The sequence below is a fragment of the Adiantum capillus-veneris genome, chromosome 1 (assembly GCF_014529385.1).
Source record: "Adiantum capillus-veneris isolate H3 chromosome 1, ASM1452938v2, whole genome shotgun sequence".
NCBI lineage: Eukaryota > Viridiplantae > Streptophyta > Polypodiopsida > Polypodiales > Pteridaceae > Adiantum > Adiantum capillus-veneris.
The window spans coordinates 135,402,620-135,422,055 of record NC_140931.1 but is presented as its reverse complement, the minus strand read 5'-3'; the positions used below and the strand labels follow the sequence as shown (position 1 = coordinate 135,422,055).

At 43.8% G+C, this 19,436-nt stretch overlaps 1 protein-coding gene across 1 annotated transcript in view; it reads right to left on the bottom strand.

The window, feature by feature from the left end:
* Positions 1–260: 260 nt before the first annotated feature.
* LOC147465620 (uncharacterized) overlaps positions 261–19,436 on the bottom strand; it is a 53,266-nt gene continuing 34,090 nt past the window's right edge. Inside the window, exon 4 of the mRNA XM_086520960.1 lies at positions 261–975. Coding sequence (XP_086377086.1) covers positions 583–975 — 393 coding nt within the window. The 3' untranslated portion in view covers positions 261–582. The remainder of the gene's footprint in view (positions 976–19,436) is intronic.

Below are 19,436 nucleotides of genomic sequence, written 5' to 3'. Positions count from 1 at the left end.
CCATTTTTGTCCCCAATTCAACTTGAGTTCACCCCCTAGTTCACTCCTAGTTCACCAAGCAATCCCACGGTTGAGATCAAAACCGTTCAATGACCCCAAATTGAGCCCTAGATCCCCCCGGCTGCACCCCCCCCTCCCCCCCCCCAATGTGTGACTAAATACACTTCATGCTCATTCAAAGACGTGTCAATCGCACTACTCGTAAATAAATTTTGAAAAATCGACATTGATCCCGACTAGAAACAACTCTTGTCTCAATGTGGTACATAATAAGCATGCATCGTAGTAGCAACAAGCTTGATACACATGTTACATACACTTCTGGAGGGTAAGAATTCCTCCAGTAAGGTTTTTCTCAGATCATGTGAATGATGTTTGTGAGCCGCGACAAGATGCAGATAAATCATTGAAGATTAGTGAGAGATGTGAATAAATGTTAAGTGAAAACAAACAACAGTAAATTTTCTCTTTTTCTCTTTGGGAGATCACACATCGGTAAGATTGGACTCGTGTGATAGAGAGGTATTTGGAGCTCTTTATCGAAAACCAGAAGTACCTCCATAATTTATTCTCCCAGAAAGCCTAGCCTCCATCCATTTGGCCACTGGCCAACACAATGTTCCCCATTGCTTCCTCAGCTTTGTCCATGGCATCGTTAGTCCCTACATCAGTAGCCCTCTCATTTTGGACCTCAGAGCCAGCTTGGTCCTGGCCTGATAAAATTTGAGCCTGTGTATTGGGAAGTCCTACATTGAGCCATAAATGCAAAAGACATTGACTGGCCGTAGGCCGTTTTTCAGGAACAAAATCTAGCAAGGGAAGAAGAAAATCGCTAAGCTCCTTCGCATTTTGTTGTGAAAACTCGTACTTCTCAACGAGCACTCTGTCTAGAGGCCAGTATCTTAATCTTCTAATGTGTCTCAAATCCCCATGCCTATTGAAAAAGTCCTTTGAATATCGACCACCAAGAGCAATCTGCAAAATAAGTCGAGCATTAAAATGATCAGCTTACAAAGGGTGGACAAACCCTTACATGCCCTATCTTTTAAAGCAGAAAAGTCATTTAAAGCAGAAAGGTCATTAAGGTAGCATTTGAGGATTGTTTACAAATCCCTATAAATCAGTGTCGCTATACAAGGATTTTCCAAAACACTTACAGACTCCGTCTATACATAGCAAGGCATGGTCAACAAGCTTGATGAGCAGCTCTTGGAATGGGCCTCTTTTTCAAGTGATTTTACATTAAGTCTTAAGTTGATGGGCTGCATGTGAAGGATAGGTCACCAAGGGGTGAGGTGAGAGAGCCGCCAGAAGAGATGAGAGGAAGGAGGTGGGCAGAATGGGTTGCCATGCTCGTGGCCATCATGAAGGGAGGTCATCAAAGTTTCAAACAAAAGAGGGGCTACCTATGCAAGGGAAGCAGTCATTGGCAGGCACAGAGAGTCACCATCTGAATACCTGAGAAGAGAGCTCTTCCTGACAATTTGCCTAGTGTATAAGAGCTTATGTCTCTTGAATAGGGCAGGAGTGGTGAGAGGAAGCGGGTGGAAAGTCGCCCTTGATGTAGAGGGGCATCAGATCACCGGGTACGGAGCTCACCATACACATGAAAGAGATGGGGTTAATTCTTTCTAAAGAGCCAGCCTATTTCAACCATCTTAAGCAATCGACATCGAGCTGTACAATGTCTCCATCAGCCTCCTTCAACCTTAGTGAAGTTAACAGCTTCGGTCTTCCCTTTTTCTAAAGCTCGAAGTTGTAGAGGTTTGAATAGAATTCCTTTTTTCCAGCAAGTGTCAACAATGAAGTAAGCACAGTAATACAAATCTACAGTAAACCCATTTATATTTCTCATATTTAAACTCTCTAATCTGTCAGACCTCTCTCTAAGAAAGATCGCTTGGAGGAAGCTTTTGTAAAAATGCCCTCCGCTTCTACTAGTAAATATGACTGAGCCCCCTATACTCTCCCTTGTTCTTGGTCAAGAGGCTCCTTATTTCATGCTCTTTTAATAGCTTTCCTTTATGATGGGAGATAAACCTACCTTTAGGCGTCAATGCTGATGAATGGGTGGAGTTTAGTATTCCTGATGATCTCCCTGATTTTATTCATCAGATGGAGTTTTCTGATGAGGCGGATACACTGCAATTTATCTAATAGATCAAAGTTTGTAATAAAGGTTTTCTTTCCTAGGTTGCATGTGTTTCATTTCCTCTTGAAAATTAGAGGCTTGGGGAGCAAGCATGACTTGTAGAATTACAAGGGAGCATAAAGACAATGCATGAAGAGTGTGAGGTAAGAGTATTCAGCACTCCCACTGCTTCATCTTGGTCTACGGCATACTTGTATGGCTAGTTTGTCTCCCAACATACGAATGACCGGTATGATAGAGAAACCCACCTCTAGCCCCGAAGAAGAGGCTAAAGCGCTATCCAGCAAACTTGGCTATAAAGGAGATGACCACCCCCTTTTCATCAAGCTTCGTGAGCAAGAGGGTGGTGTTGCAATAAGAGGGTTCTGTACCGCGACGGCCGTGTCATCACTGATGGCAACGCAATCGAATAGGGACTCGCCGTCTATGAGACACCATGCGCAGATCTACACATGGCGGTGTGAAACTACAATATATCCCTATGAGCACACCCAAGGAGATTGGAGGAGGTAACGGCATGTAGAGACATCATATTTCTCACCAAGACACATGAGAGTCATGAATAGGGCCTACCGGAGTACAATGGTTTGTATGGAGTCCCTACATCGGAAGTGTATGTGCCATAACACTTCCCGGGGATCAAGACGCATGGCAATCTTCACATACAAGAGCTACAAGGGAGGATAAAGTTCATGACACACAACCCAGAGGCCCCCTTTGTGTCGATCAGACTATAGGTACATGAGGGGAGCTTAATACACCTTGCTCTTTGCTACTTTGCACGAATTCGGCAGTAATGAGGCAGAGAAATTGTAACAGACTTGGACACTCCAAGTCAAGAATCAATCGCGACAGCACCAAATAACCACTTCAAAACAATTCACAGATCACAATAGATTTGCACTAGCCCGGTGGAGTTCTGTGCCTAAAGATATTGGCCCCAAAGATTGGCGCCCCTTTCGGTATTTCTTTATGTATTAAAACAATGTCAGAGTACAAAGAGCGGTTAAGGTTTCACTCTCAGAGTCTGCGTCCAGATGCTTTGCAGAGTGAGCCCTAAACCATGTATATAAAGATTACAAGGGATGCCCAAAAGCAGAGCCCCAAAAACTTTCAGTTCAAAAGCAGTTTCTCTCTCTCTCAATGAGAGCAAAATAAGCAAAGCGTAGCCCAAAAGCTGGGATTTGCGTCGCTCAAAAATTTTATTTATTTATTTTTCCACCTCCATAATTTCCGGAAATTAAGGTTTTTGCAAAATTAGGGTTTCTGGCAGAAATAAGGGTTTGCAAGAATTTTAGGGTTTCTGCTGTGGGTAGCCACGTCATCACTTTGTGACATACCCCCCTCTTGAAATCATTGTAATAGACCACGATTACGCCTTCAAAACCGACAAAAGCCATAAACCGTCTTAGCGGACACTGATTGTTAGTACCTACGTACTAGGAACACACATCTAGCACATGTACCAAATCGACAGTCACATCACACAATATCACGGGACATCACTAGAAATCACTGGACATCACATGACATTCAACATTCATTCGGATCGTAGAGCATGATTTATCGACAATGTAGCTAGCAATCATCTCTAGGTCCAATCGGGACCTCATCGATGTCCGATTGACTAACCCCTATTGCAACCATGTCTATTCGAGATCAATCAGACTAAAATGCTGCAGTCATTTCGTCTATCAGCTCATGCACTTAAAAGAAGTCAAGAACAAATTAGTATCATAATTAGGAATTCCATTTCATAAAGTCATCCAATAGAATACTGTCAGCTCTCAGTATCCTTGAAGCTCAAAGAGACATCAGTGACTTTAGTATCAAAATCAAGGCATCTGTTGACAAAGGAGTGGAGTGACTCCCCTCTTGTGCATCCCACTACACCAGATCTCCGGCCAAGCTGAATTCTGGGTTCCGTTTGGAGTAGACTACGCTAAACCAAAGCATCAAGGTAAAGTTTCACAATCCGAGGAGTATCTGCTAGGTCCTCCTCCTCCATCCACTTCGCATCAAATCCAGGATAGTTCTTGAACTTAACCAAGAACCGCCTTCGGACTTTACCTTTAGTCTTCGTATCCTTATGTGCCAAATCTGTTCAGGAACAAGGATCTCCTCGTTTTCTTGCACTTCGGGTTGCTCATCACGCTCCCCATCATTAGGCACATCACCCTCAACAGGTTTCAAGAGACTCACATGCAATGCATTGTGAATCCTCTAAGTATCTGGTAGTTTCAATCGGAAGGAGACATCATTTATCTTTTCAATGATCTGGAAAGGTCCATAGTATCGCATACTAAGCTTTGGAAAAAGCCTCTCCTTTCCCTTTTTCTTTCTTAGGTGTGCCTTCTCAAAACGTAAGAGCACCCAATCATCCTCCTTCAATTTCAAGTCACGGAGATGGCGATCCGCTGCCTTTTTCTGTCGTTCTTGAGACTTCTGCAAAGTCTCGCGAACCTCGGCAAAAGCCGCATCCAAATCTCGCGAATATTCATCCGCTTCAAATATCTAATCTTTCGTACTCAGGAAGGATGGAACCTTCGCAGCACTTTCAACAATCTCAAATGGCGTCTTCCCCGTCGAAGAGTGTATCTTGTTAATGTAGGCAAATTCCACCAAAGGTAAGTTCCTTTCCCATTGAGTCTTCTGATCCGAGATACAAGACTTCAATAAATCTAAAACCAATGGATTGGCAATCTCAGATTGCCCGTCGGTCTGCAAGTGGAACGATGACAAGAACTGAAACCGCGTGCCAATGTTCTCCCAAATTGCCTTTCAAAACAAACTCATAAATCTGGGGTCTCTGTCAGAGACAATCGTGATCATTCTGTGTTCTCGACAGATCAAAAATGAAATCCATTGCAATACTTTCCCAGGGGTGGGTGGGTATGGGTAAAGGCTATAACAATCCCTGTGCCTTATGCCTGTCAAACTTGACCTTCTGGCATACTGAGCAACTGCACACAAACTCTTCCACATCCTTTTTGAGTCTCGGCCAATAGAAGTATCTCTCTACCCCCTTCATGGTGGTAGCAATGCCGCGGTGACCCGTAAAAGTTGGACAGTGGCATTCAGTCATAACCTTTTCCCTCAACGGCTGTGTAATGCACAACATAGTCTTTCTCACTAAGTAGCCTTCCCGAAGGGAGTATCCAGCTACTGTCTCCCCATCCCGTATCCGTGTGAAAATATCTGGAAAATCTGTATCTGTATCCTCAAAGCTCCTATGATGTATTGCGGAAATAGCCAGAACCAACGGCTTCCGAGACAAAGCATCTGCTTTTCCGACAACTGCTTCTGTGACAAGAAGTAGCGCAAACTCTGATGGTCCGTAAAGACAGTAAAATCTGCTCCGAGTAGGTAATGCCGCCACTAAGTAAGAGCATGGATAACCGCCAAAAGCTCTTTCTCATATATCTGTGCTGTCATCTCCGGCATAGAGAACAATCGGCTCTCGTAAGCAATGACATGGCCTTCTTGCATCAAGACCGCACCTAGACTACGACCACAAGCATCACAATATACTTCAAATGACTTCTGCAAGTCTGACAAAGTCAAAACTAATCCCGTAGTCAATTTCTCTTTCAATGTGTGAAAGGCAGTCACCTCTGTGGATCCCCACAAGAAAGGGACTCCTTTCAGTATAAATATATGCAAAGGGGAAGCAACCGCTGCAAACTTTCGAATGAACCGTCTGTAGTACGAACACAGTCCCAAGAAGCTTCCAACTTCATGGACATTCTTCAAATGGGGCCAATCACGGATAGTGTCTATCTTGGCCGGATCCAGTTGCACTCCTACTACTGAGACAAAGTATCCCAAAAAAGTATCTCTGAAGCAGATGATCTCTGTGTTCTGCCTCATTCTTGGAGAAAACAATGATATCATCAAAGAAAGTGCCAACAAATAGCCTGTACTCTCGAAAAATCATGTCCATCATCCGGTTAAATATCGCAGGGGCATTGGTTAAGCCAAAAGGCATCACCAAAAACTCAAATAACCCAAAAGTCGTCCGAAAGGCTATCTTGTACACGTTTCCCGACGCGATTCGAATCTGATGATATCCAAAACTGAAGTTCATCAAGTACAATCTCTCAGCCCTTCATTTATCAAAGTCGCTTTCTCGACCTGGTAGTCAACCACGGCGTAGTTCTTGTGGTACCAAGGGATCCTGAGTAGAACGTCACTCGCGTGCCCTGAACACCCCTGTCATCGCAAACGAAGTTTGCCAATGCTCGGTGTAATGGCAACATCCCATTCGGGTGCTAGTCGAACTACCTCCGCCTGTGGCATCAGTCTGTCGGGCGTAATTCCAAATCGAGCCGCCAATTCCAAGTGAAAAGAAGTTGGCCTTGGCTCCTTCAAAAGAGCTTCCTGATCCTTCACTTTGCCACAAAAGCGGCAAAGTTTGTACTTTCATTCATTAGATTCCGTGCAGGTCCCATGCCATGTGGTACCAGTTCTGCTTTTCTATCTTCCTTTTCTACCACGTTCCTCAACTGCTCTCGAACTCTCAAGCCTATCGTCGTGTTTATCATTCCGTTCTTTCTGTGTCTTTTTAGAGCACTTCGTGGAGATATGTCCATGTTCCCCGCATCCAAAGCACTTCCCCTCTCTAATGAAGCGAGCTCGCTCCTCAGGAATAAGCTTGGGTCGTGCATCCTTTTTCTCTGAGTTGCTCTTTTCTTTCTACTTTTATTTCCAAAAGTCCGTTCGACTCGTTGTGTCATGGTCTCATCTGTGGGTAGGTCAGACTGCCAGAGTGAATGGCAAAGCCCAGCTTCGCATGACTCATCAACTCCTGAATAGAAGCTGACTTCTGTTCCAAGCAATGATCTCGGATCTCTGTAAGTAGACCCAAGGTAAACCGCTCAATCTGTTCTCTGAACGAGATCTTCTTGAATCAAGAGGCGGGTAGAAAAGAGATCGAGAATCGTTCACAGTAAGCATTGATTGTATCTTTCTTGGTCATCCGAAGATGGTTCCAAGCAGCTCGTATATCTCGTTCATATTCTTTCGTCAACCAAGAAGAAATAAAAAGCTTCTTAAATTTCAGCCATTTAACTGGCTCGGTCTTGTTTAAAAGAAGCGTGGACCACCAAGTACAAGCATTCCCCTTAGAGTAAGAGGTAGCTCTCCGAATCTGGGAGTGCTCTAAATAGCGTCCTCCCGCGAAAGCGATGTCAAACTGCTGTATAAAAGACAAAGCCTTCGAAGGATCTGAGTATCCTGAAAAAGTATCAAACTTGATCGAGTGGCCATCTTCCTTAAACTCTCGGACTTTCTTGCTTTTATCTTCGAGAAAGTCATACTGGTTGGCTTTGTAAAAATTCTTCTTGTTCGCATAAAAGTTTCCATCATCGGAATCTGAGCTGTCTGTAGACGAGTCCTCAGTAGATTTGTCAGACTCTAGGCGAGATTTAGCCTTCTTTGCCTTTTTCTTGCCCTTTCCGAAGCATTGTTTCTTGCTTCGCTTTTTACCTTTTCTGTCTTCTTCGCTCGAATCTGAAGAGCTAGAAGAACTGTCAGAAGAAGAAGAAGAAGAACTGAGTACTCCTTCAAATCGAACCCGTTTCTTCTGTTTCTTTGCCTTGTCGAATGTCGAGTGACGACCCAAATATCCCAGGAAGTCGGTGCCTTTCTTCTGCTTTTTGCCGTGCTTTTTGGCTTTCTTTTGCACGTCAAGAAGTTGAGCAATCCGTGCATCAACCTTGTAATTCCTTCTCTGAATACTATTTGTGATCAGAAGGTTTCTTGAGAGCGGGTTTCAGGGGTGGTGTGGTGGTTTTCTGCCACTACGTATGCACTTCCTGAAAAGAAGTCTCGCTCATATATTTTGCCAATTTCGGATCCTTCGCAAAACTGAGCATTATCTTTGTTGCATCGCCGATTAATTGACGACGCTTCATCTCTCTTTGCTCCGCCTGAGTAGGCCGAGGTGGGCCATACTCTCTCCCGGAATCTTCGTTGTGATCCTTGCCCGCATCTCCAGATGCAGAGGGAGTCGATTTATCCTTGCGTGAAGCCATAGGTGCCGCGGAAAGAAAAATTGGGGATCGGATTTCCCGTAGAAGAGAAATCGGCCGTGCTCTGATACCACTGTAACAGACTTGGACACTCCAAGTCAAGAATCAATCACGACAACACCAAATAACCACTTCAAAACAATTCACAGATCACAATAGATTTGCACTGGCCCAGTGGAGTTCCGTGCCTAGAGATATTGGCCCCAAAGACTGGCGCCCCTTTCGGTATTTCTTGATGTATTAAATCAATGTCAAAGTACAAAGAGCGGTTAGGGTTTCACTCTCAGACTCAGCGTCCAAATGCTATGCAGAGTGAGCCCTAAACCGTGTATATAAAGATTACAAGGGATGCCCAAAAGCAGAGCCCCAAAAACTTTCAGTTCAAAGGCAGTTTCTCTCTCTCTCTCAATGAGAGCAAAATAAAGCAAAGCGTAGCCCAAAAGCTGGGATTTGCGTCGCTCAAATTATAAAAAAAATTAAAAATTTAAAAAAAAAAACCACCTCCGTGATTTTCGAAAATTAGGGTTTCTACAAAATTAGGGGTTTTGGCATAAATTAAGGTTTGTAGGAATTTTAGGGTTTCTGGCAAAAATTAGGGTTTCTGTTGTCGGTAGCCACGTCATCACTTTGTGACAGAAACGACACCCAATTGAGCAAGAGAGGGAGGAGGATGATAACACCCTCTCACATATACATGTCTTGAAAAGGGGATCATAGTATTTTGGCCTCGGAGAGGACTTCCTCATGGGACACTTCAATGGCCGACCAGAGCAAGCAATCAAAGAGTATCGAAGACTTATGCCTTTGAAGAGTTTGCGATGATGCACGCCCGAAATGAGACTCAAGTCGAGGTCCTAGTCGAGAAGGCCTCGGTAGATACGACAACACCCATAGCCCATGGGCAACATCTGCCACAAACTGTTGACGTGTCAAGTCACTGAAGAACAGTGTCACCTGACACATCCAACCCTATGTGTCCGTGGACAAGCTACAGCATGACCAAGGTTCAATTCAATCAAGTCAGTCTAGAATAGGAAGTGTTCTGGCACTTTTGTGAGTCTGTTCGCAGACCGTGCATGTCCAGGCACTTAGAGTAGATGCATATCCTCCGGTTACACACAGCATGATCATCAGATTTCCATCAGATTTCTTCAAGAGCATTTTTACAGTGCATAGACCTATTTTCCTTATTTTTGACATTTTTTTCACTTATTATTTTTAAGTGACTTTTGTTGAAACTGGGTAGGGAAAATTAGCAAGTCTAGTATATAAGAAAACCTAGCGCTAGCACTTTCTGGCAGAAGAGGCAGCAAGAACCCGGTGTTCATCAAGTAACTTCTCAGCAAGACTCCCCCCCGCGACAACTCTAGCGTTTTCACTCACCAGAAGGCCTAGCGTTTTTGCATCAGATCAGCCAGCGTTTTTGCACTTGCAAATTCCCGGCGACAGTAGACGGCAGATCAGCCCTAGCATTAGTAGATTCCCTAGAAGACAGCAGATTCCCGACGTCAGCAGATTTCCACCGCACAAAGTAGAATTCAACCTTGCGTTTTTGGTTTGCAGATCAGCCTCAGTGTTTTGCAATTCCATCGCGACAGATTCAGCCCTAGGACCAGCATTTTCAGTTTTCCGCCTTAAAGCAGAACAAGTCCCAAACCTCGCAGATCTCACCTTCCCGCAGCAGATCCTCGCCGGAAGGTCAGATTCCGCGAAGTTTGCAGATTCAGCGTAGATTTCAGCATCTGCGTTTTCAGCGCGTCGTCGTCGCATCGTCGTCATCGACATCGTCATCGACATAGAGTCAGAATTCAACAGATAAAGATTTGCAGATTTCAGCCATTAGCATTTTCAAAATTCAGCCTGTCTCATCGTCGTCGACATCGTCGGCAAGTCCAAGCATTGTAGAGATTTGTGCAATCAATAGTAGACCGCTCTCGCCATAGAGAGTGGGGCCTTCGGAGGAGGGTTTTGACAACATTTTGGTGTCGTATTCTTCTCTCTCTATCTCTCAGTCTCAGCACCTTCATTCACAGTGTTCATCCACTTTGTTTGTGTCCATTGCACTCTCTCACTAAAGGAACGAAAGGCTCTCCCTTCCATAAGTAAAAGGAAACCTTGAGCACAGTTCGGAGTACTCATTTTGAGCAAAGTTCAACATTCACTTCCGTTGCACCTTACATTGGTATCAGAGCTTTGGCAGTGTTCTGTATCACTCAAGGAAAGAACCACATAAATTTATTCTTTTTGCTTGTTGCCGTCGCACGTAACCCAAGTCCTCTTGGGCGTGTCGATTCTTAATCGTGTTTTTGAAGAGTGACAGGAAACCCAAGAAAGAAGGGCTTGTCCAACCTCCCCTTGTGCCTCATTTCACTCATTGAGAGCGGACCGTGCACTTAGCAGCCGGCCAATCGACGTGAGGTGGGAAAAAGTAACCTTGGTGTGAGCACAAGGCCGCCAAGGGGTGCCCCGCGGAAAAGAGCAGAACTCGGGTGAAGAGAAGATCCTTCTCTAACACGGATTGCAAGCTAAAGAAGAACCTCAAGAACCTCAAGAACTCAAGAACCAAGACCCACAAGAACCCAAGAGAACCCAAGACTTCAGTGGATGGTCATCACCCAAAGCGGCATGGATACTTCGCATAATGGTGATGAGCATGAGGGTGGTGAAGAAGAATTTTCCCCACCAGGAGGTTTTTCCGGCCCTCCCCCTTCCACATCTACGCCAAGGATTGCACTAACTCCTATGGAGGAGTTGAAGCAGCTGTTTATGGAAAGGAAGTTAGAAAGCGAAGCAAGAACAACAGAAAGAATGGCAGAAATTGATCGTAAGTACCAAGAAAAATAAGAAGCCAAAACGCGTGAGCACGACGAAAGAGAAGCAAATTTGATCGCGAGAACAAAGCAAGAATGCAAGAGATGTTGCGACTCTTTTCTCAAGTTCAGGCACAGATGCAAGAGATTGGGGAAAAGGAGACTCTCTCAGTGTCTTCTTCTCCAAAGCATGAGGCACAAGATTTGCATGATGATAAGCATGATGAATTGCGTAATAATGATAAGCATGATGATTTGAATGACAATGACAAGTATGATGATTTGGCTGACAATGACAAGCATAATAATTTGCATGATGATCACGATGTGATTTCTCACGAGCATGATGATTGTTATGATCAAGATGTGATTGTTCACAAGGATGATGGTTTAGTTGATGCTTTTTCTAGCGAAGCTAACCTCATTGCAGATTCGATAGATCCCGAAGAACCAATCTTGGCTCTCGAGCCTAGGTCCAAAGAACCCTCTCAGGAAGTATTATGTGTTCAAATGATTAGTCAGCACGCATTGTTCGAGTGTTTCATTCGTGATCGTTTCCTGTATTTTAGTCAGTGTCTCTATGTGATCCCTTTCCAAAGGCATGCCATATTGTACGTTGAGCAGATTCACTCATGAATGAGCACGGATGTATGCGGATTTCTCATGAAAAGCTGAAATGTTTGCACCCAAGGAGTTCACATTCCATGTCTCTTCCTTGGCATGACACAGTATCCGAAAGAGCACAAGAAGGATTGAGCATCAAGCATCGGCATTTCCATTGTGATTTAACACAGTTGATTGACTTAAATCGGAAAGTCAAGATTCAACCCCATTGTTTGCGTGTATTTGATGAACAGTTTGGCACTCTATCTCTATGTTCATCTACATTGCATGCACAGTTTTTTCGAAAGAATACTATTTTTCCAGTCACTTTACATGAAATGGGTATGTTCATGTTTTTGTGTTGGAAGTGGTTTCAGAAATTTTCAGCCTCGGAGATTCTTGAAGAAGGTGTACCTACGTCCATAGAAGAAGTGGAAGCATTGAAGGAGCCACAGAAGACTGTCGCTTTCGGCGCGGCCCAAAGAAGCAAGCATTGCAGACCTTTATGAAGTTCAAGTATCGCATGGAACACGCATCAGAGTGGGCTGGCAAAGATTCCTTTCCAGGATTCCAGACACTGTTGGCGATCTCCCTCGACGCCATACAGTTCGGTACCAATACCTCACTTTGAAAAGGAGGGGATGTCACGTGACACATCCAACCCTATGTGTCCGTGGACAAGCTACAACATGACCAGGGTTCAGTTCAATCGTCGGTCTAGAATAGGAAGTGTTCTGACACTTTTGTGAGTCTGTTCGCAGACTGTGCATGTCCTAGCACTTAAGGTAGATGCATATCCTCCGGTTGCACACAGCATGATCATCAGATTTCCATCAGAACCCATCAGGAGCATTTTTACAATGCATAGACCTATTTTTCCTATTTTTGACATTTTTCACTTATTATTTTTAAGTGACTTTTGTTGGAAACTAGGTAGGGTAAATTAGCAAGTCTAGTATATAAGAAAACCTAGCGCTAGCACTTTCTGGCAGAAGACGCAGCAGAAACCCAGTGTTCATTAGGCAACTTCTCAGCAAGACTCCCCCCCGCGACAACTCTACCATTTTCACTCACCAGAAGGCCTAGCGTTTTTGCATCAGATCAGCCAGTGTTTTTGCACTTGCAGATTCCCGGCGACAGTAGACAGCAGATCAGCCCTAGCGTTAGCAGATTCCCTAGAAGACAACAGATTCCCAGCGTCAGCAAAATTCCACCGCAGGAAGTAGAATTCAACCTAGCGTTTTTGGTTTGCAGATCAGCCTCGGTGTTTTGCAATTCCATCGCAACAGATTCAGCCCTAGGACCAGCATTTTCAGTTTTCAGCCTTTAAACACAGTAGAACAAGTCCCGAACCTCGCAGATCTCACCTTCCCGCAGCAGATCCTCGCCACACGGTCAGATTCCACGAAGTTTGCAGATTCAGCCCGGAAAACGCAGGTTTCAGCATCTGCGTTTTCAGCACGTCGTCGTAGCATCGTCGTCATCGACATAGCGTCATAATTCAGCATATAAAGATTTGCAGATTTAAGCCATTAGCATTTTCAGAATTCAGCCCGTCTCGTCGTCATCCTTATCGTCCTCATTGTCATCGACATCGTCGGCAAGTCCAAGCATTGTAGAGATTTGTGCAATCAATAGTAGACCGCTCTCGCCATAGAGAGGGCCTTCGGAGGAGGGTTTTGACAACATTCTGGTGTCGTATTCTTCTCTCTCTATCTCTTAGTCTCAGCACCTTCATTCATAGTGTTCATCCACTTTGTTTGTGTCCATTGCACTCTCTCGCTAAAGGAACGGAAGGCTTTCCCTTCCGTAAGTAAAAGGAACCCTTGAGCACAGTTCGAAGCACTCATCTTTAGCAAAGTTCAACATTCACTTCCGCTGCACCTTACAAACGGAGCCAACCTTCAAATCCCGGCCGAGGGACCTAAACCCTAAGTGAAGAAGCAGAAGCAGCATAACAGGTTTTACCAACTTGCAAAGTCTTGCCGAGAGGCCTATTTTTAAAGAGAAGTTCCCGCCAACTTATGGGACCCTGTCCGAAGGGGCCCAAGTGAACTAAAGATATTAAAATAAAGCAGGACCAGTGCACACGCACACACACAGACGTGCTAATTTGCAAGTAGCTTGATGACGTGGTAGGCTTGTATGGATTCCCAAATCTTGCTCTGACTTTTGACGTGGCAGATTGTACGGATTGTTGACGTGGCAGAGCTGTACAGATTTTTGCTTTTGCACTGGCAATATTTGGGCATTTGTTTTTTAGGACAGTTGCTTTTGAGTTTATAGCTTTTTATGTAAACTTCTTTTCATAGGCAGGGTCTTTAAAAATGAGCCAAGGGCTCATTCTCTGGCATGCTCCACGTGAGGTGCAGAGGATGGAGTACCAACGATGTACTGAGTTCAAGCAATATAAAGAATACCGGAAGGGGTGCCAAGGTTTGGGGCCAGTGCTCTCTGAGGTGGAACTCCGCCACTCCCGTCTCTTGTGTCGTGCATCTCTTTCAGTTCAGTTGTTATTTTAAGTGCTGAAAGTCTGTTCAGTCTGTTCTTTTCTATTGGCACGTGGTACCCGTCCCGTGACAACATCTACTCACATCGCGATCACAATAATGTCTAGTGATCTATGCCAAGAATCAGGATGGCCCAATAACCAAATTCGCAATGTCTCACAAGTATTTCGTCATTATTTCGATATTTCTTTATTATTGCTAACAACAAAGTACAACTCCCGAGGGTCCTCAGCTCTCAGCCTTTGCGTCATTATTTCGGTATTTCTTTATTATTGCTAACAACAAAGTACAACTCCCGAGGGTCCTCTGCTCTTAGACTTTGCGTCCAGAGGCTCTACAGAGTGAGGCCCCAAGGATCCATATAAACATTACAAGGGATGCCCAAAAACAAAGTCCTAAAAGCAATCACTTCAAAAGCACTACAAAAGCATCTACTTCCAAAATCTAGTGTTGGAGACTCCAAAAGCAGCTAGCGTAACTTGCGAAAATCCGTACAGCTTGCCACGTGGAACTAACAACGCAAAACGTAGAATATCCATATTGTCATGCCACATCATCGTCTGTACGGACTGCCAAGTCAGCATGTCAACACCATTTAAGAAAATCTCTTTCAAAGTTTAAGCTTCTGTCTTTTAGGTTTTGGGCCCCACGATCGATACTCATAAGTTCTTCAAGTTGGTCGGTTCAATTTCTCTTGTCCACTCAGCCATTTCTCTTTCATTTGGTCATGCCACATCATCACTTTGTGACATTCCCTCCTCTTGAAAGAATTGTAATCGCCCTCGATTATACCTACAAAAACAGCCAAAGGACAGAAACTTTCTTCATTAGACACTAACTCTATGTACTCATGCACCAGGCCCCACCAATCCAGCACTTCTACAAAGACATCAATCACTGATCTATTTCTGTTGAGGATCTCAAATGCAAATCTTGATCATTGTAACCATTTAGCAATCACATCAAGACCACGCTGATCTTTTCACGGATGTCTTGATCTACTAAATATTGTTACTATCAGATTCATATACTTTCATTTCACATTTCAACCAAGCAAACCATGGCCATGACCATCCTCACATGATAGTACATCCACATAGCATGCAATTCACAAAACCACACACTTAGTTCACATTGAACATCATGTTTTCAATCATTCAGACTACTAGCCATCTCATTCCGTCCAAAACTCTTGATCCACCTAGATCACTGTGCAGCCATCTCCTCCTTCCGGAACTCTTGATGCACTCACAATAGTATCCAATCATCTCATCGAGATAGACATCTTAATGCACTAGAATCTCATTCAGTTCACATTCACTTAGACGTCAGATCTAGATCTCATTGATCTCTAACAGATGTCTAGATGCACTAAGTTTAAATCATTCATCAGATAAAATGTTGCAGACATTTCATCTTTCTCTACATGTCTCTAACAATACACACATGAAAGAGCACATGTTTTCAATTCAATCAAGGAAATTTCCAATTGAGTGCACCACAGTTCATAAAGTCATTCCTCAAAATACTGTCAGCCCGTCAGTACCCTAAAATCTCAAAGAGAAATTAGTGACTTTATTCAATTTAGGCAATTTGTGACAAAGGAGTGGATTGGCTCCCTCTTGTGCAGTCCGCACCACACCAGATTCAACCCACTGATTCATTGGTAACTTTTGGCATGGACACTACTAATAGCCCAAAAGCTTCAAGGTACAGCTCTCTCAGAAGAGAATTTGCGAGGTTCTCTTTCTCCATCCACTTCGCATCAAGGGCCAAAAAGCATAGTCACAAGGGACGCCCATTTTTGGGTATCCCATCCCCCCTTGCCGTCCCTCCCTCTTTTTTTCACTAAAAACCCTCTGAGCCCCGTCCCCATTCCCCCGTCCCCACTCCTTGGGACGCGTCCCATGTGACTATGCCAAAAAGTACCCTTGACCAAATTGTTTGGTGGACCTAGCTGACCTTTCTGTTCTTGTCTCATGCCCTGTGAAGTGTTGGTAGCCCTCCTCACCTCCCTCTCCTTGGCACTTCAATCCGGATCTATGCAATTCTTTGATCTACCAACTAATTCCCTCTTCTTTCTTTCCTGGTGCCCTAGGACCTGTGAGTAGACTCGCTAGCCTCCCCTGTCCGTCAACACGTCAGTCTCAATCGTCGGAACCCTGAGATGCACTATCATCTAATCCATGTTCTTCTCCGGAATCATCTGATGAACTTGCATCTCGTTCCCTTAGTTCGTTGAAACCCTCGGATGCGCTACCATCTGATTCTCTTACAGCTCCAGAATCATGCCATGAGGTGTCATCCAGTTCCCCTAATTCATTCTCCAGTGGAAGACTCTTGCCATGTTGAGGTGGATACTCTCCTGTCCGTAGGATAAGTCAATGAGCCGGCATGCATTCCAACTCCTTGCTTAACATGTCCCATAAGTCTCTGAATAGAGTCATTTCTCTATTCTAGATAGGACTCTCGAATCTCTTTTGGCAAACCACAGCAAAATCGCTCAATCTGGTCCCTCAAAGTAATCTTTTGAAACGAAGACACTGTCAAGTAAGTATCCCAAAACCTCTGTCAATAGTCATCCAATGTATCTTTCTTAGTCATTCTCAAATGATGCCAAGCCGTGATGACATCTCTTTCATATTCGTCTGTTGTTACGCAGGTGCTTCTCTGCGTAACAACAGAGTAGACCACCATGATTGTGCAGTTCCTTTCAAGTAAGATGTCGCCCTTCGCACCTTGGAGTGTTTTGAGAGCCTCCTCCAAAAAAGGCGACGTCAAATAGCTATGTAAACTCAAGGGCTCGATGGGTGTCTTGGTAGCCTGAAAACTTCTCAAACCTAACGGCCTAACCCCCTTCCTTGAACTCCTTGGTCTTCTTGCTCATATGATCATTGTTAGTAGAGGACGAGCCTGTTCTTCTCCGGAATCATCTGATGACCTTGCATCTAGTTTCCTTAGTTCGTCGGAACCCTCGGATGCGCTCCTATCTCATTCTCTTACTGCTCTAGAATCCTATGATGAACTGTCATCCAGTTCTTCTGATTCATTCTCTTCACTAGAAGACTCTTGCCCTCGTGAGGTGGATACTATCCTATCCAAAGGATAAGTCAATGAGCCAGCCCGCATTCTAAATCCTTGCTTAGCATGTCACATAAGTTTCTGGATAGAGTCAGACTTCTGTTCTAGACAATACTCTCGAATCTCTTTTGGCAAACCATAGCAAAATTGCTCAAACTTGTCCCTCAAAGTAATCTTCCGAAACGAAGACACAAGCAAATAAATAACCCAAAACCTATCACAGACTTGGACACCTCAAGTCGGAAATCCAGCACGACTCACAAGAGAATCACTTAGAATACTTCACAACTTTATCACACTTAAAAATTAGAGTCGACAAGGCCCGGCGTAGTTCCGTGCCCAAAGGTATTGGCCCCAAAATTTGGCGCCCCTTTCGGTATTTATTTTTATATTAATGCTTGAGCAAAGTTACTACACCCACGGGCCCTCTCTGCTCAGAAGCTTGTCCGCTAACTGAGGAAAACGAGTGACCTTGGGTTCTTATTTAAAGGCCCTTGGCCATTGAAAAGCAATTACATGAAAAGCTTCAAACTCAAAAGCATTGGGCCCCAAAAACAACCAGCGTGAATCGTGGAAATTTGTCCAACCTGCCACGCAACACATTGCAAAACGCAGAAATCCGTACTGCCGCCACGTCAGCATGTCAACGCAATTTATGAGATTCTGCATTGCCACGTCATCAAGGCCGTACAATTCTGCCGTGTCATCAGGTTCGAGCTGCCACGTCATCAGTTTGTGACATACCCCCTTCTTGAAAGAATTATATTGCCCTCAATTACGTCTGCAAAATCAGACAGTAAGCCATAAACCAGTCCAATAGACACTGACTCTAAGTACCGACGCACTAGACCACACAAATCTAGCACTTGCACAAAGACGACAGTCACATCACATTCACATTCACATTCAGATCATATCACATAAAAATCAATCCAAATTTAGGACCATGATTCTTGGCAATGTATTTAGCAATCGCATCTAAATTCCCACCGGACCTCATTAATGTCGCATTAACTAATTCTTATTGTCATCATCTCCATAGATTTTTCAAGACCAAAATGCTGCAATTTCGTCGTTCAATCATTTCATCTTTCAATCTTGCACTCAAACAAAATCACGTCAGTGAGTATTGAAAAATCAAGTTTATTTCCGAAAATTCAAGTTCATCAATCACACACTGATTTCATACTGAAAAGAGTATTTCAATCATTTAGTCTAATCATGTTATCGTTGTGTAGCCATCTCCTCCCTTGGGAACTCTTAATGCGCTCACAATAGTATCTAGTCGTATCATTCATCATCAATCATCATCATCATTCAAAATTCATGATTCTTATCTCGAATCGTGATCGGGTTCATTCTAAAGCTGTCATTGCTCCCAATTGCATTCATATGCAAACTCATCATCATCTCATTCTCGTTTTCACTTGTTATCTGTTCACAAATAACCAGACCTTCCAAACACATTAATTCATACATAAATCAAAGTCATCTTCGAAAATTCCTATTTCAAAATTATTCTGTCGTAAAGCAAAATATTGTCAGCACATCAGTATCTTTTTCAATTGTCTATCCAGTACCTGTTCTCGAGCGAGTATCTCCTTGCCCAATTCTATTTCAGTCGGTCAGTAATTCTCATTCTTGTGCCTTTCTGGGGATCCATGCAAATATATGTCCTTGTTCCCCACAGTCAAAACACTTCCCTGTTTTGAGGTATTCGTCTTTCTGTTCCTCTGTCAATCGGGGACCTCTTTCCCCTTTTTCTGCCATCATTCGTCGAGAGTTGCTTTGTTGGATAAGTCAAGTTACTTGAACGCATAGCAAACCCATCCTTAGCATGTCCCATCAGTTGCTGTATACTCAGACTTTTGCGATAAGCAATAGTCTCCTATCTCTTTGGGAAGTCCATAGCAAAATCGTTCAATTTGTTGCTTAAAACTGGTCTCTTTAAAAGATGAGGCGGACAGAAAAACATCCCGAAATCTCTCGCAATAAGTATCCAGAGTATCTACCTTGGCCATCCCAAGATGATTCCAAGCGATAATCACGTCACCTTCGTACTCTTCAGTGAGCCATGAGGAAATAAAAAGTCCTTTAAACTTTAGCCACTTTGTCGGTGCTCTTTTTGTAACAAAAGAGTGGACCACCATGCCCGTGCATTTCCTTTTAAATAGGATGTTGCCCTTCTGATCTTAGAGTGCTCTGAATAGCGCCCTCCAGAAAAAGCTTTGTCAAACTATTAAATAAA